Source organism: Glycine soja, chromosome 6 (genome assembly GCF_004193775.1).
Source record: "Glycine soja cultivar W05 chromosome 6, ASM419377v2, whole genome shotgun sequence".
NCBI lineage: Eukaryota > Viridiplantae > Streptophyta > Magnoliopsida > Fabales > Fabaceae > Glycine > Glycine soja.
In genome coordinates, this window is record NC_041007.1 from 2,726,689 (window position 1) to 2,741,594 (window position 14,906).

General features: G+C 33.9%; 2 protein-coding genes and 1 pseudogene across 2 annotated transcripts; all 3 read right to left on the minus strand.

Moving 5' to 3' along the window:
- Positions 1-2,002: 2,002 nt before the first annotated feature.
- Positions 2,003-5,551, minus strand: LOC114414685 (cytochrome P450 CYP82D47-like). Its single transcript, XM_028379047.1, has 2 exons — positions 4,524-5,551; positions 2,003-3,525 (listed from the first exon to the last, which is right to left on the minus strand). Exons 1-2 carry the CDS (start codon positions 5,457-5,459, stop codon positions 2,866-2,868), a joined length of 1,596 nt encoding a protein of 531 aa, XP_028234848.1. The 5' UTR covers positions 5,460-5,551; the 3' UTR covers positions 2,003-2,865.
- A 1,316-nt stretch (positions 5,552-6,867) lies between these two features.
- On the minus strand, positions 6,868-8,926 carry LOC114413995 (annotated as a pseudogene).
- Positions 8,927-11,403: 2,477 nt separating this feature from the next.
- On the minus strand, positions 11,404-14,450 carry LOC114414046 (probable transcription factor KAN4). The gene is made up of 6 exons (XM_028378415.1): positions 13,792-14,450; positions 13,400-13,476; positions 13,173-13,212; positions 12,520-12,631; positions 12,037-12,136; positions 11,404-11,911 (listed from the first exon to the last, which is right to left on the minus strand). Exons 1-6 carry the CDS (start codon positions 14,300-14,302, stop codon positions 11,759-11,761), a joined length of 993 nt encoding a protein of 330 aa, XP_028234216.1. The 5' UTR covers positions 14,303-14,450; the 3' UTR covers positions 11,404-11,758.
- Positions 14,451-14,906: the final 456 nt, after the last annotated feature.

The window sequence follows — 14,906 nt, forward strand, 5'->3', positions numbered from 1 at the left end:
TCTAAAGTAGAAAATTGTTTTTATAACTTCACAAAGCAGTATAAATATCGAACTTGTCAACTATATATCCATGACTTACTGAACCCTGCCATGTGAATTGGAATAAAAGTATGCATTCCCATGTGTAACTGGTTTGGAAATGCATTGCATTTACACCAAAATAATTGAGTGTACGCACACGATCTCCACACCACCAACTAGCAAAAACATAGCATATGCTTAGTGGAATGAAACGAAAGAAGCTCAATCTAGAACAATTACACCTAAGCGACATGCATGGTAAATGCACCTTCAAAAATTCAAGGTACTGGGGCTGCCAGAGGTGTGGCGACAGTATTCGGTGGCAAATCGTCCTTACATGGATGGCGGGTGGGTATCATACCTCTGACACTTTATTAGGAGAGAATTTTAATGGTTTTGTTGACCAACATCATCCATCATTTTTTCCGTCGACATCAGTTAGTAATGTTTTTTTGAACAACATTGGATCAAATTAGATTAGATTTTTTAAATAAATTTTTAATAGATCAAAATAAATTAATTTTTTTATTTAACAGCCAACAAATGAAATATTGTTCTGTAGATGAAAAGGTACCATGAAAGACTAACACAGCACTCTGGGTGCTAAAACATAAAAGCAGAGTTCAAACATAAAAACAATAAATAAACCCCTTCACACAGAACCCTACCAGCTCTCCACATAAGGCATCTAACACCAGTATTTAACTGTATGCTCCCCAAATTTAAACAACAGAATACATAATAATACCCAACCCTATCTTATAATCCCAAGTCCACCAAAGAAGACAAATAATGCCTTAATCAGGGAAGAGACTTTCACTTACCAGATCCAATGATGCAGAAAAAAAAAAAAACGCTAGCCTGTCCACACACTAAACAGCAACTTCCATAAATGGATTAATTTTATCCCGTCCATTATAATCTGGAATAGAATTTATCTGATATGATCCATCTATTCTGTCACCCCTCCTTTATCTTGTTAGTTTTGCTTTTGATGCGTCTTAATTTTCCAGTGTACCAAAAACAAGATTTATTAGGAATTAGGGCTTCTAAAACTTCATTGTGCGGTCTTCACTAAAATTGCAAACAAGATTAGATTCCTACGACGATCCTTAATTTTACTATTCGTTCACCTGTCTAGATTTAAATTTATTATTTTTACGAAGATTGGTAAACAGAATTCATAATTTAAATGTATGTTAAGAAATTAACATTAAGCCGACTGAATGAATGAATACTAAAAAAACATTACTTTACCATAAAGTATAAAAAATTGATACATAATTTTAAAACAAAACACAAATAACTTGAATTCAGTTCATGCGCTACAAAGTGAAAACCTGCCTTGGAAATTTTTAATTCAGGTTAAGACAAGTACTTTAAATTATGAGAGAGAGATGTATAATTAATTTAATATCAATCTCTCTCTCTTTCTATATATATATATATATATATATATATATATATATATATATATTAAAATATATAATTTAAAATTATATAGATATGTTGCTAAAAAATTATATTCAAATTTTGAAGCGGAAAAACAAGAACATATCTTTTTGTAAAGAAATACATATGTTTATATTTAAAACCAAAATAGAAAAACCTAAATTACATTGGTCATGAGACCTTTTCAAGCTCCTCTGTTAGCCACTTAACCAACAAATCAGAAAGAGTTGGCCGGAGAAGAGAATATGGAAAAAGTCAGGTAGAGGTCGACTGATAGAAATTCATATAGCAGCTACAAAAGAAATTTTGGGGCTAAAAATGTTGAAGATCCCACATTAATTACTAGTAATATAGTTAAAATAGTATAATATAAGTGTGGAATAGTTTTTATCCCAATAGATAAACTGAAAATCAAATTCAAGAGATACAAAAAAAACTATTCGATCTAGTAGGTATTGTTGGTATTTTTTTTAAAAGGAGAAATTAACTTATATATATCATTTTATTTATAACAATAGACTATATATATGATATAATAATAAACTATAATAAACATGGTCAATAACAAAAAATTCTAGACCCCCTAACAAATTCATGGGCGACTCCATTAGTTTGTTTCCGACTAAAACTGATCATGAAGTTTTGGGAAAGAGTTAAGAAACTATCTACATTTATCCACAATGACTCCAAACTCAGTATAATTTGATCTGTTATGCAGCAAAGGGTCAGCAACAAACTTGCAATGAATCTCCACGATAACGTTATTCAGGTCCAATTCATATATCCGCGTTAAAGCATGCAAAAGTAATGCTGCAGCCTCAGCCTCTTGAACAGATGAAAAACCATAATTCCACCACATTTTCTATTTGATATAATGACCCTCATTATTTCTCGAGCAAGCACCAGAATAGGTATAGGACTCCCTGAATATGGCAGCACCAACATTGCATTTGATAAATCCCTCCATTCGGTTTGTCCATTGAGAATCAGGTGGGGAAAATTAGCTGCTGGATTCAAATGTGGTTCGCAAACTTTCTGCCACTGCATAATATTTTCACGAGCTAAATGGATGGAAAGCAAGGGAGGATTTTCAACATTTTCCGATGCCTTCTCGTTTCTCCTGTGCCATAAGCACCATAAAATAGTGGAAAATTCAACTTGCTCAGGTGGTGATAATGATTGAAGGATTTTGAGTTAGTACTATTATATCAATCATTATTGAACTGTTAATTAGATCACTTCCTGGTATGTTCAATCTTACAAACTATTTCCCTTACCAATATAAATATGACCAAAAATAATGCATATCAGTTGGGATAACTTTCACACCATAAACTAGCTTTTGGTGTTCACCAATTCACGGTGCTAGTGGGGGAAAGGCAATAATCTAATTCATGGTGAATGTGTTGGATTTTCCTTAGTTTCATCAGTGAAGAAAAGTTGATATGGTAAACGAGGTTTGGCTAAAACCTCTAGTGGTGTGGTTTTAATAAGTGTGAGTCCAAATGTGGCACTCATGTCAACATTTTCATTGTTCAAGGTTGTGACTTCAAATGCCTGCAAAAAAGTTGCTAATGCCAAGTATGTCATTTGAAGGGCAAATGACATGCCAGGACAAGACCTTCTTCCACCACCAAAGGGAAGTAGCTCAAAATGTTGACCTTTTACATCCACACCCTTGTGGTTCGTGAGGAACCTTTCTGGTTGAAATTCTAATGGGTCTGACCATACACGTGGGTCTCTCTGCATCTTCCAAATGTTCAAAATAAATCTGGTACCTGCTTGGATACGGTAGCCACCTAAGGTACACTCACTTGTGAATTCACGTGGACCTGGAAGTGGTGCAGCTGCATACAACCTCATCGTTTCTTTAACTACGGCTTGAAGGTATATTAATTTGTTAATATCAGATTCATTCACTAGTCTTCCCTTGCCCACATGCTCATCCAATTCATCTTGAACTTTGTTTAAGGCGTGACGATTATTCAACAATAACGATAGTGTCCAAATCATGGTAACAGTTGTAGTATCCGTTGCCGCAGCAATTAGCGTCTGCAAGATGTAGCAATGTCATTAACAATTTAAAATTTTAAACAGAACACCCATGTATTTCATCCTCTTGGGTGATAATGACTATCCTCTAGCGATCTTAACCATAGCTAAACAACTTATCTTTCTTTTTTATATATCGCGTCACTTATTACATTTATTTTCTTTCTTTTTTTTCTCTTCTTATCTCTCTTTTTGCCACTCAAAATAGAATGGACATTTAGAATTATCAAAAAATAATAAAGTTAATTAATAGGTTCGATATAATTCATATTAAACACAGTAAAAAGATATAACTAAATGGAACCACTAAAATTGAGTTTGGAGGTATTTATAAGCTAGATTCAGTTAAATCATTCAACTTTTTTTTTTGTGAAGCGTTTAAAATTATATTGAAGCATCTGCTAACATAATTTAAAATAAATGTTTGTGTATCTTATTATACATCAAGAAATTAAACTTAAGTTTAAAATTAATTTTAAATTTTAAATTTTAAAATAAAAGTTTTGATTTTAACTTGTGATCGAGGAAATTTTTTTTCCCTAGATAAATTATTTTCTAGAGACCATCATACTTAACACAATCCAATGAGAAATTAAAATATGAGAAATTATTAAGTAACATGAGATCATCATATTATTTATAATTTCGATCAATAATCATATATGACACCTAAATAACTTAATATTTACATCAATCTCTTATATTAAGGAATAATATAATTAATTCTTGTTAAATATTTATTAATTATATTTTAATTTAATAAAATATCTTGGACATTGAGGTTTTAGGTGATACTGATTATTGGTTGGGATTATAATTAATGTTATGATGTTGAAACACCTAATAATTTATCCTAAATAGATAACTCTTTTAGCATAAATTCAAATCTTAATTAGCAAACATTCTGAGTAGAAACTAGCTCTGGATTCAACCCTCAATGATAATTTTATTTTATTTTATCTACTTAATATATAATGAAAAGTTTGAAGGCAGCTTACTGAGCATGTGGCTTTTATGACAGTGTCAGCATCATAACCAGCAAGGTCGACACCGTCAAGTGCAGACAGCAACGCACCCATGAAGTCTTGCTCTGTTTTGGCCTCACTTGAATCTCTTCTCAGCTGCTTATGTTCTTCTAACCATTCAGAAACGATGTTATCTATTTCTACAGCCGTCTTTTTCATCTCCTTCACTTCACCTCCCAAATCAAGCCACCCAAGAAAGGGAATCGCGTCCCCAATCACAAGCGACCCCATCAAATGAAAGAAGTCTCTCAGCACCCCCCGAACTCGCCTTGCCTGTTCCTGATCTACACTCCCCACACAGTATCGCTTTCCAGCAACCATCCTCAGAATCACGTTCAGATTCATTTCTCCAAACCACTGCTTCATCTCCACCAACAAATCACCAGAGGACACGCCTCTTTTCTCCGCCCACGCTCTCTGTAGTTCTCTCAACGAGCTCTTTACCTCGGAATCTCTAATACCTCGAAGCATTTCAGCCTGGCGAGTGGAGAGTAGCTCTGAAACCGTAATCTTGTGCATATCGCGCCAGAAATCTCCGTATGGGGCGAACGCGAAACTAGCATAGTTGTATGTCAAGATTTTTGCGGCGGTGAATTTGGGACGAGAGGAGACAGTGACGTCAAGAGTGGTGAAACACTCTTTTGCTAATTCCCAAGAGCTCACCACAACGGCAGGGTGAACACCAATTCGGATGCTGAATATTGGGCCATACTTGTCTGCTAACGTTCCTAGGGTTTCGTAAAGAGGCTGACCGGAGCCACCCAAGAGGTGAAGATGACCGATCAAAGGCCAGCCACCGGATGCTGCCGGTGGCTTGCGAGCAGAACCTGCTGTAGCCCGTTTGATTAAGAACGCCATGTAAGAAATTAATAGGAAGACACAAACTCCAACACCCGTTGCTGCGTCCATGACAAGTTGCGAGCGCTGTAACGACTTGTGGATCAACTAGTGCTATTTTGGAAATAATTTCTCTTTGTGTCGTTTCTCTTATCTGTTTCCTGTGCGAGTGATGTCTCTGTCTCACTGACTTGAACGGTTGGTTTTTCTTTTAGTAGCGCGCCAACAATAGAAAAACGTGCACGCATGCTTCAAAGGAAAACAATGAAAGATACGAAAATTATTTTTGTAAATCATTTTATAATTTAGGAAATATTTAAAAATATATATATATATATATAGTTCATTAATTTCAATAAATTTAGAGTTCACAATAAAATATTGTTTAATTGTTTAAGTAATTTTGAATCAAATTTGGCTCATACTAATAATTTGTTGGTTTGTATCTCATTTTATTCACAGAATCAAAAAATGACGCCAATAAGAACCAATAGGGGCTGAACCCAATCATGGAAAAGTTATTGCCCAACACTTCCTGGGCTAAACCTTTTGGACGGCTTGTAAACGCTCTGTAGTTGACAGTAAAGCATTGTTTGTCAGCCATGTTGGCCAACGTTACGTGCAGGTGCCCAAACAATGGCCATGCACCACTAGCTTCATGAGGTAATAAGGTCACTGGACTGGAGATGCTTTCTGAATGAAGAAAGAATCTTTGTAAGGAAAGTGAAATTAGTGAATTGGAACCACTGAAATAATCAGAAGTCTATTTAGTGAGTGGTTTCGCAGAGAGCCCAGCAAATTGGTTGCTTCTATCTTGTTTCCTCGCCAAATTTGTGTGGTGAGATTTTTCTGCAGAGTCTGCCTCCCCTCTCTCCTACGCGAGAAATCGTTAGATAATGAGAAACTCTAATCTTTATATGAGATATGTAAAATGATATTAATTTTCTTTAATAAATTTTTTTAAAATTACTTATATCACATAAAAAATATAGTTGGAACCATGGTCATATGGTAGTTTTAGACTATTTTAATAATTATTCCTCGTTGGCAACTTTCATATTGGTCCCATTTTTATTTTCAACCATATGAATGGCTAAATATTCATCAGGGAATTCAATTTTTCCTAGTAATATCAACGTTGTTACACCTTTGAACTACCATTTTAAGCTTGAGGAAACTGAGAGATTATGGGATTCGAGGAGTAGCAGAGACAGAGAGCAAGTAAATGACGAGTCATCATAGTGGCTAATTAACGATTATAAATTAATAAAGTTGTTAATTAGAGTCATGAAGCTAAAAGAAACTTTTACAGGTGACTGACTTGTTACTGTATGATTATTTGTTACTTAAGTAATTATGTTTTTTTATAGAAAATTTTATCCATTAAATCATATGGTATGGTCCATTTTTTTAACAATTTTAACTTTTCATGTACATTGAAATTAAAGACATTTTCTTTTCTCTGCATAAGAATGAAGAATAGGGACAAATGTAGCCATGTCATATAACATTGACTTTTCATTGTAACGGCCTCGTGGCCTAACATCAAACAACTGGAATTTCATCAATTCCATTTTCAATATTTAATAATCTAAAAGTTTAATTAGAACATGCAACTATTTATAAGTTTAATTTAGTAGGCATATAATTTGGCTGGAAGGCGTGAAGTAAGAAGAACCTCCAAAAGAGTTGCCTTAGGCATTGTTAAACCAGGGCTCTCAGTCATATCAACTGGTTGATCTGATGGGGTAGCAAATTCAAAAGCATGAAGCAGACGAGCCAGTGTCAAGTGAAGAACTTGGAGTGCAAAGGACATGCCAGGGCATGACCTTCTACCAGAGCCAAAGGGAATGAGTTCAAAGTTTTGGCCTCTCACATCAACAGCATCACTTGTGAGAAATCTCTCAGGTCTAAAAGCAGAAGGTTCTTCCCACACCCTTGGATCCCTATGAAGCTTCCACAGGTTAACCACCAAGCGGGTCCCAGCAGGGACATGATAGCCGGCAACATTGCAATCTTCTTGGGCCTCCCTTGGTCCTAGGAGGGGACCAGCTCTGGGTATAGCCGCAAGGTTTCCTTGATAATTGCTAGAACATATGCAAGATTTCTAATATCTAACTCCTCAACTTGCCGTTCCATGCCAACATTCAGATCCAACTCTTCTTGTTTCTTTCGTGTTAAGCTGGTTCTATTCCTTTCGTGTTTTCTTATTTTATTTTCTTACCATTGTAAAGTAACGACGGTACTTATTTACTAATGTGATGTTTAATTTTAAGATTTAAAACAAGATCTAAAATATGATATTTGATTTTATAAATATCATGTTGAGTAAGAAATATTGATGACATCTTTAGTGAAGTTGGTGGTTATTTTGATGATGAATATTATTTTTATTTTCTAGTTATTTCTAATTTGATGTAATTTGAACTGATGAACATTGGGTTTAATATCTATGACTTTGAGTTATGTTGTTTAATATTTTGTGCATTTTTTTATCTTAAAAAATAATTGAATGACGAAAGACAAGTGTATTAGTCTTTATTTTTGAATTTTTACATAATTTAATATTTTTTATTTGATTATTTTTGTTGATAAATATATTGTAACGAATTTATTGATATATAAATAGTTAAGATAATAAATTTTAACTTATCTTTGGGAGATGGATATGAAATATGTTCGGAAGTCAAGATGGAAACTTGAGAGGTAATATGCGTCCCGCCCCTGTTCCACCCGGTTGCCAGGTCTACGGCCTCTGCCTTAACTCCACCATCCACTCCTTGGTCACGGTACTCCTTCAGCCACCCTTCAAGTATGTAATCCAAGTCCTTGGCAGTCTTCTTCATTGCCCTCTCATGCCCCTGCACATCAAACCAACGCAAAAACGAACCGCGTCCGAAACCACAAAAATCCCAATAAGATGAAAGAACTGATTAATAGCCTTCTGGCACCTCCTCGCTTCATCATCATCACAGCTAGCCCGGGCCCCGAAGTAGCGTTTCCCCGCCACCATTCTAACCACCATGTTGAGAGTCAAATCCTCCAACCACCGGTTCAGTTCCACAAGCACAGCTTTGGACCCGAGAGTTGTAAAGGTCCCTCATCCCCATGTTGAGTTCGGACACTCTCACATGCTTCAGCATTTCGAGTCTTCGATTGGAGAGAAGTTCAAGAGTTCTGCGTAGTTGTAGCCCATGTGCTTTGCGGCAACCGTTGTGGGGCGTGAAGCGAGAGTGGCTTGTCATTGGTCGTGAAACATTCTTTTGCCAAATTCCATGTACTCACGACGATGTTGAATGCTGTCAATATTAGTCAGCCATTGTTCCTAGTGTTCGGTAGAGAAGTTGATCATCGCCGCCCAGAAGGTGTAGGTGACCAATTAGTGGCCATGCACCAGCTGGGACAGGAGCCTCTTTACTCTTCTTGTTGCTATCAGTATCTCCTTTATTTCTCTTCTTTCCCTGAATAGTACTGTGCCAGACAAATACTAACAAGGACACCAAAATGGCTATGATGGTTAATTGCAGGGAGTAATCCATGGTTCAGAGCAAGTTGCACAGAACGGAGATAGCGCTCAATCAATTTATAATGCAAAAATCGTACTGAATTTAATAGCATCAAGCATGCCGTGTCTTTATTAACTAATTCTGTTTGTTAGATATCTCAGTATTTCAAACTAGTATAAGCTAAAACACTAGGAAAGGTGTTAGCGAACTTGGGAAGTCAGACAGCATTTTCTCAACAACCAACTACTGAAGTTGTGAAGAACATTTGTTCATGCCACTTCCTCATATCTAATAATTTTATATAGTTTTTACGCTAACATCTGCCACTACCTCATTTGTAATTATTTTATTTCTTCCCCTTATATTTATATTTATTGGTGATTGAAGTGATGGTTTTAATGGTGTTGTATAGAGGGAAATTAATGATAATGGTGGATTTGGGTAAACTTATTTTAAAATAAAAACATTTATTTTAATTAAAAAATTACTTATTATAATTTTTATTGTAATTTTTTAGATGTTTGGATAAATTTTTAAAAATAAGTGGAAATCTACTTATTTTGAGAAGTTTTCTGGACCTGCTTCGATGCGAAAACGAAATTTAGGTTATTAGCAAAATTAACATGATATTGATGCAACATGACTTACCATCTGTTTCTCCACTTTGAGGTTTTATTTGGTATCACTAAAATTACGTCACCCAAAACAAAACAAGAAATAGATTTTATCCATCTAATCTCTTCATTCCATCTTAAAATGACATACCAAACACAACATAATTAATGTTGAACAGGGATGAAATACCATTTCGGTATAAAAATCATTGGTAGTCTAATTTATTTACCCTCCCATTCTGTTAAGAGGGAAGAACCTTTACTAAAAACTAAAGGAGACTCATCATCGATCGAGTTTGATGGTCATAAAGCTTGGTTGTTTCATGTTTAATTGCTGACTCGCTCAAAAAATTCAACACTAGAATAGATACACTGAGTAAACGACAAGAATCGATGATGTTGTGATCAGAACGAGGTTAGATAATAATAGTTCAGTTAGTGTTCACAATGCCAAATCATCAATTAGTCAACCATTTAATCTAACATACAAAAAAATGTTTGTTTTGGATTAAAAATTGATTCATTGCTCCTAGAGAAAGCATCACAGCAATTCAGTTAGTCAATGTTTAAATGAGTTGAGAGATCGTCTTAAAGCATTTTTATTCTTAAGATTAAAAAAAATTGCCTTCTTTATTTTATGTCTTGAAATTCAGAAATATTAAAATTTCTAATACGTTCTCAACTTTTATCTAATTTAGCCTTAAATCTTTGTATACATTATTTATAACTCAAATATATATATTCATCTTTTTGACAAAACAAAATTTAAATTTACTCAAAAAAGTTGGAAGGAGATTAAAATTGGACCGGGTCCAAATTAGTAAAAATACAATTAAATCTTTTAAAAAATTACCAAAGTGATGAGTTGAACTAATGAATACATATTCAAAACTTTACCCTCGCAATCTTTACCTAAGACTATGCTACTCAATAACTTCTGAGTTGGGAGCTTTAATAGATGATTGTAGAAGCTTGTTAGCCCAAAATCCAACCTTTTGTATTGATTTTGTAATGAGACAAAGTCATGAGCTTGCCAGAGTGATTATATTTTATTAATCTCTATATTTGTTATCATGTTATTTTTTTATTGAATGATTGGTTATGAATGGAATGATATAAGTATATTTCAGTATTTCTAAAAAAAAGAAGTGAATTTCAGTATAAATAAATAAATAACGCACTTGTAGTTGCATTAATTAATTAAATGATTTAGAGTACTCGGCCCTATAAAGCCTGCAAGGAGTTCATACTAATAAATTGTGCAAGCATCATTTCTAGCATATTAGTGCCCTGAACGGCTGGGCTTTAATTATTTGCCTTTTTTTCTTAATTTTTTACTTTCGCAAGAACAAAGGTTAATGGACTCTTTTTTTTTTTTTACTTTTGAATAAAACGAAATTATAAATATTTTGCAACATAAATATTATCTTTGGCAATTATAATTAAACGAAAAATAACTTTTAATTATTTTACGTAAATTTTCTTAAACATAAATCACCTTTTTACATAATCTTAAAGATCTTTATTTTTAAAAGTTTGAACAGATTCAGAGGAAAAAGAAAATAAATTATTTTAGGATTTTAAAAAATATTTCTGTTATGAAAAATTATTAAATATCATATTATTTTATTTTAAAAATATTGAAAATAAATTATTATTTTTTAATGATTTCTTAAATAAATATTTGGAAATAAATTTAAGAGATACTTTTATAATTAATTATAAAAATTGTAAACAAAAATAATAAAAAATTCAAAGCTATTAAATTCCGAAGAAAAATGGAATTATAAATGCTGAACATTTTGATAAAAAAAAAATTATGGCTTTTAAAAACGAAGCACAAATCTCTTCTCTTAGATACAATTACAAATATGAAATATGCTCTTAGAATGATATCATGACAATCAAGCATAAATCTTGACCCACCTGTTCAACATGGGTCCTCTTCCGAACAATTACAACATATGGTCCATTGTCTAAAAGAGCTATTTATATTTCTTCTACGCTTATACTTTGCACTGAAAATGACATCAAAGACATATTCTGAATTCTATGGACAGAAGCCAGTGATTCCTAGTAAAGATTTATCCTCTTCCCTCATCCTTTTTTCTAGCTAGACAAAAGCTCATAAAAACATATATATCATGGATAAAAAATCATTCATACGAACTCTTCCTCCATATAATGTTGGAGGAGTGCTTAATTGACAAAGGAAAAGGGTTACAATATATTCGACAACACTTGAGAATAGTTAATTCTCTTGATTCCGCGTGGTCTGTTTGCAACTAGTGGGCCTTCCAAGGGTAAATTCTAGGTCAAGCGTCATATCGGAACGTGACAAAGAGCAAGAATCCAATTTCTCCTTCATGCAATTTGACAGGCCTCCATAATGCTGTCCACCCACCTGTTTAAATATTATTATTACACCAATATAATTAACTAGCTATTTCGAAGACATATAGTACATGCAAACTGCACCGAGACCAGTGTAATTGTAAGCCGTGTTTGAGTCTATGGGTTACAACTTACCATGGTTTGGTTTCCTTTGAGATGAGAATACATCGAATTGATTATGGGGTTCTGTGTATAATTTATTGAATTTGTCTCTTTTGATGATTGCCATGACGCCCTGAGTGTAAAAAGTAAGTGAAGAAAATTAGAACGTACGTAAATTTGTTATAAAGAACTAAAGAAATAGTTAAGCTTATTTTAGCACACTATAGAGGCAAAGCAAAATACTGAGAGTCCAAAATTCGAAATAAATACCAATCATAATCTCAGTTTTTCTAAGCTAAAATTGAACGTAATCAGATTTGCGGTGAAAACTTAAGATCAGAATAACGATTAGGTGAAAGCCACTATAATATCCTAGTACTGTTTATGTTTGCATTCTCAGCAAAAAGAAATTATGTTCACTTTAATTTAGCTGATAAAAGAACAAAGAATTATTAATATCTACAAAGAAAGAAACTTAAATTATAGGAGAGAGGAGGTGTGGAATGCAATCAATACCTTTGGAATTTTAGCAGTGGCTGTGGTAAATCGGGTCTCTCGCAAGCTAAGACTCCATGCAGATCGACAATCCCTGGCTTTTGGCTCAATCCTATACCTGTCTGCCCATAACCTACAATTTCACAACCGATAGAGCCATTGCTCTTGCTTTATCAGACACCAGCTTAATAATTCACATGTAGACTTAAAAGTTAGTCGTATCCCAACCAATTTTACATATACTATTCTTATAGAACTCTCTTTTTGAATATATATTTTCTTTCCTTTTATTATATATGTTTATCTCTTTATCATTTATCTCGTTTTATCACATATAATTCATTTTCTCTATTTTCTCTTAATAATAAAAAAAGAGAAATTGTAACACTATTATTAAGGAAACTCTTCTTTCTTTCTTTTAGTTGTTCAAACTCATTTATTTATTGGTCCAAAACCCTTAGACTTTTAAGGGTATCATAGCAACTCTTTTATAAAACAAAAATGGTTAGAAAAAAAGTTATAAGAATATAATTTCTCTTATATTTAATGCAAAACGGTACTAGAGCAAATCATAGAACTTCTGTCACACACGAATCACCAAGGATTTCAAACAAAGAGAATAACAATAATAGAAGACACGAAAATGGAGTCCTTGAGAGGAAACATCCAACTACCTGCGCTGCCTTTGTCAGAGCTCTTCACTGTTCTATACATCTGCATGAACACCCAATGAAATAAAATGAGAAGAAAAGTCCACAACGCTAAGATTACCATCTAGATACCCCTTTGTCCTTAGTCTTTGTTCTAGCTTCCCCCACTAGTGGAGGAAATGACTAAGGAACTTTATTGCATATTTAGTCTAGGGAGAATGCAGAGAGATAGGAACAGTATAACCCCACACCTGCAAGTGACTCTTCACGTGAGATAGAGTTAGATCCTTAACATTCATTAACTCTAACACTGACTTCGGAGTTGCCCCTGCGACCGGCAAAATAACTCAAAATTAGATAAACATCCCAAATGAATTAACGATATCAAACTTTCATAATGGAGCAATGGAGAAACTAATCATCAAGGTTTTAAAAATTGGTCTGCAACCGCGATTTCAGCCATGACACCATGGTTTTTGAAGTCTACACTTGCAACCACAACTGCATCGACCATTTGTCTACAATTTCCTATAATATATATAAAGGTTCAGGAAGAAATCGCGACAGTAACCATGAAAACAATTTAAAACCTTGCTAATCATAGCATGCAAGTAAGTTTAGAATCTTGAATTGATCGATTTACTTTCATGACCACCAAGAAGCTGAACCGCATGAACAAAATGAGCATGGAGGGTCGTAGTCCATCGCATTCTAGGAGCTCTGATGTTTCTTTTCACACCATGAATGACTCTAGCATTTCTCTTGAAATCAAGGGTATTGGTGTGAGGTTGGTAGTTGTGGAGGTGATGACTGAAGTTGTTTCTCGAGAGTGCTCCTTGTTGGACAGGATAAGGATTCAAATTTTCTGTTTCGATGCCTAAGCTCAAAGTCGGTTCATGATGGCCAAGGTTGTAGGCAGTGTCCATGAGGAAAAAACCATTTTCGTGGCTTAAATCGCTTTCACTGCTACCAGAATCCGAGGTTGAGCACATATCGTTGTAAAGCATTTTGGTAGTTAATGTTAATCCGTTGCAGCTTATTCCCACTTGTTTGGCATCAGAATCTGAAATGAAGGGTGGGCTTATGTTTAAGGATAGGTCTGGCTCTGGCAAGGGTGCAAAGGTTGCCATTCCTGTATGCCAAGTAGTGTACATGGGGATTTGTAGCTAGAGATCTGGATCAGTTACAGAAGTGACCAGTGCGGTGGTACAATATACATAAGATCGAAAGGAAAAGAATGATAGAGTTTAATCAAGGATGTGTATATGACATAGTGAAGCAAATATAGTAAGACATGGAAAATAGGAGGAGCTGAGATATATATGAAGTAGAAAATGAAATGAATGATTGAAAGAGCTTATTAAAAAGAAAACTAGAGTAACACTATACCATCTAGTTTCAAGATGCAATTGTATTAAATATAGGAATTCTATTGGATTCAAATTGAATTGTCTTTTGTAGTTTATTAGTAGTCTCTTTAGAAAAACTACAGGTTTTATCTTTTATACATGAATAGATGTGTTTATGTATGATTGAATTATAGAAGTAGAAAATAGGAGGAGCTGAGATATATATGAAGTAGAAAATGAAATGAATGATTGAAAGAGCTTATTAAAAAGAAAACTAGAGTAACACTATACCATCTAGTTTCAAGATGCAATTGTATTAAATATAGGAATTCTATTGGATTCAAATTGAATTGTCTTTTGTAGTTTATTAGTAGTCTCTTTAAAAAAAACTACAGGTTTTATCTTTTAT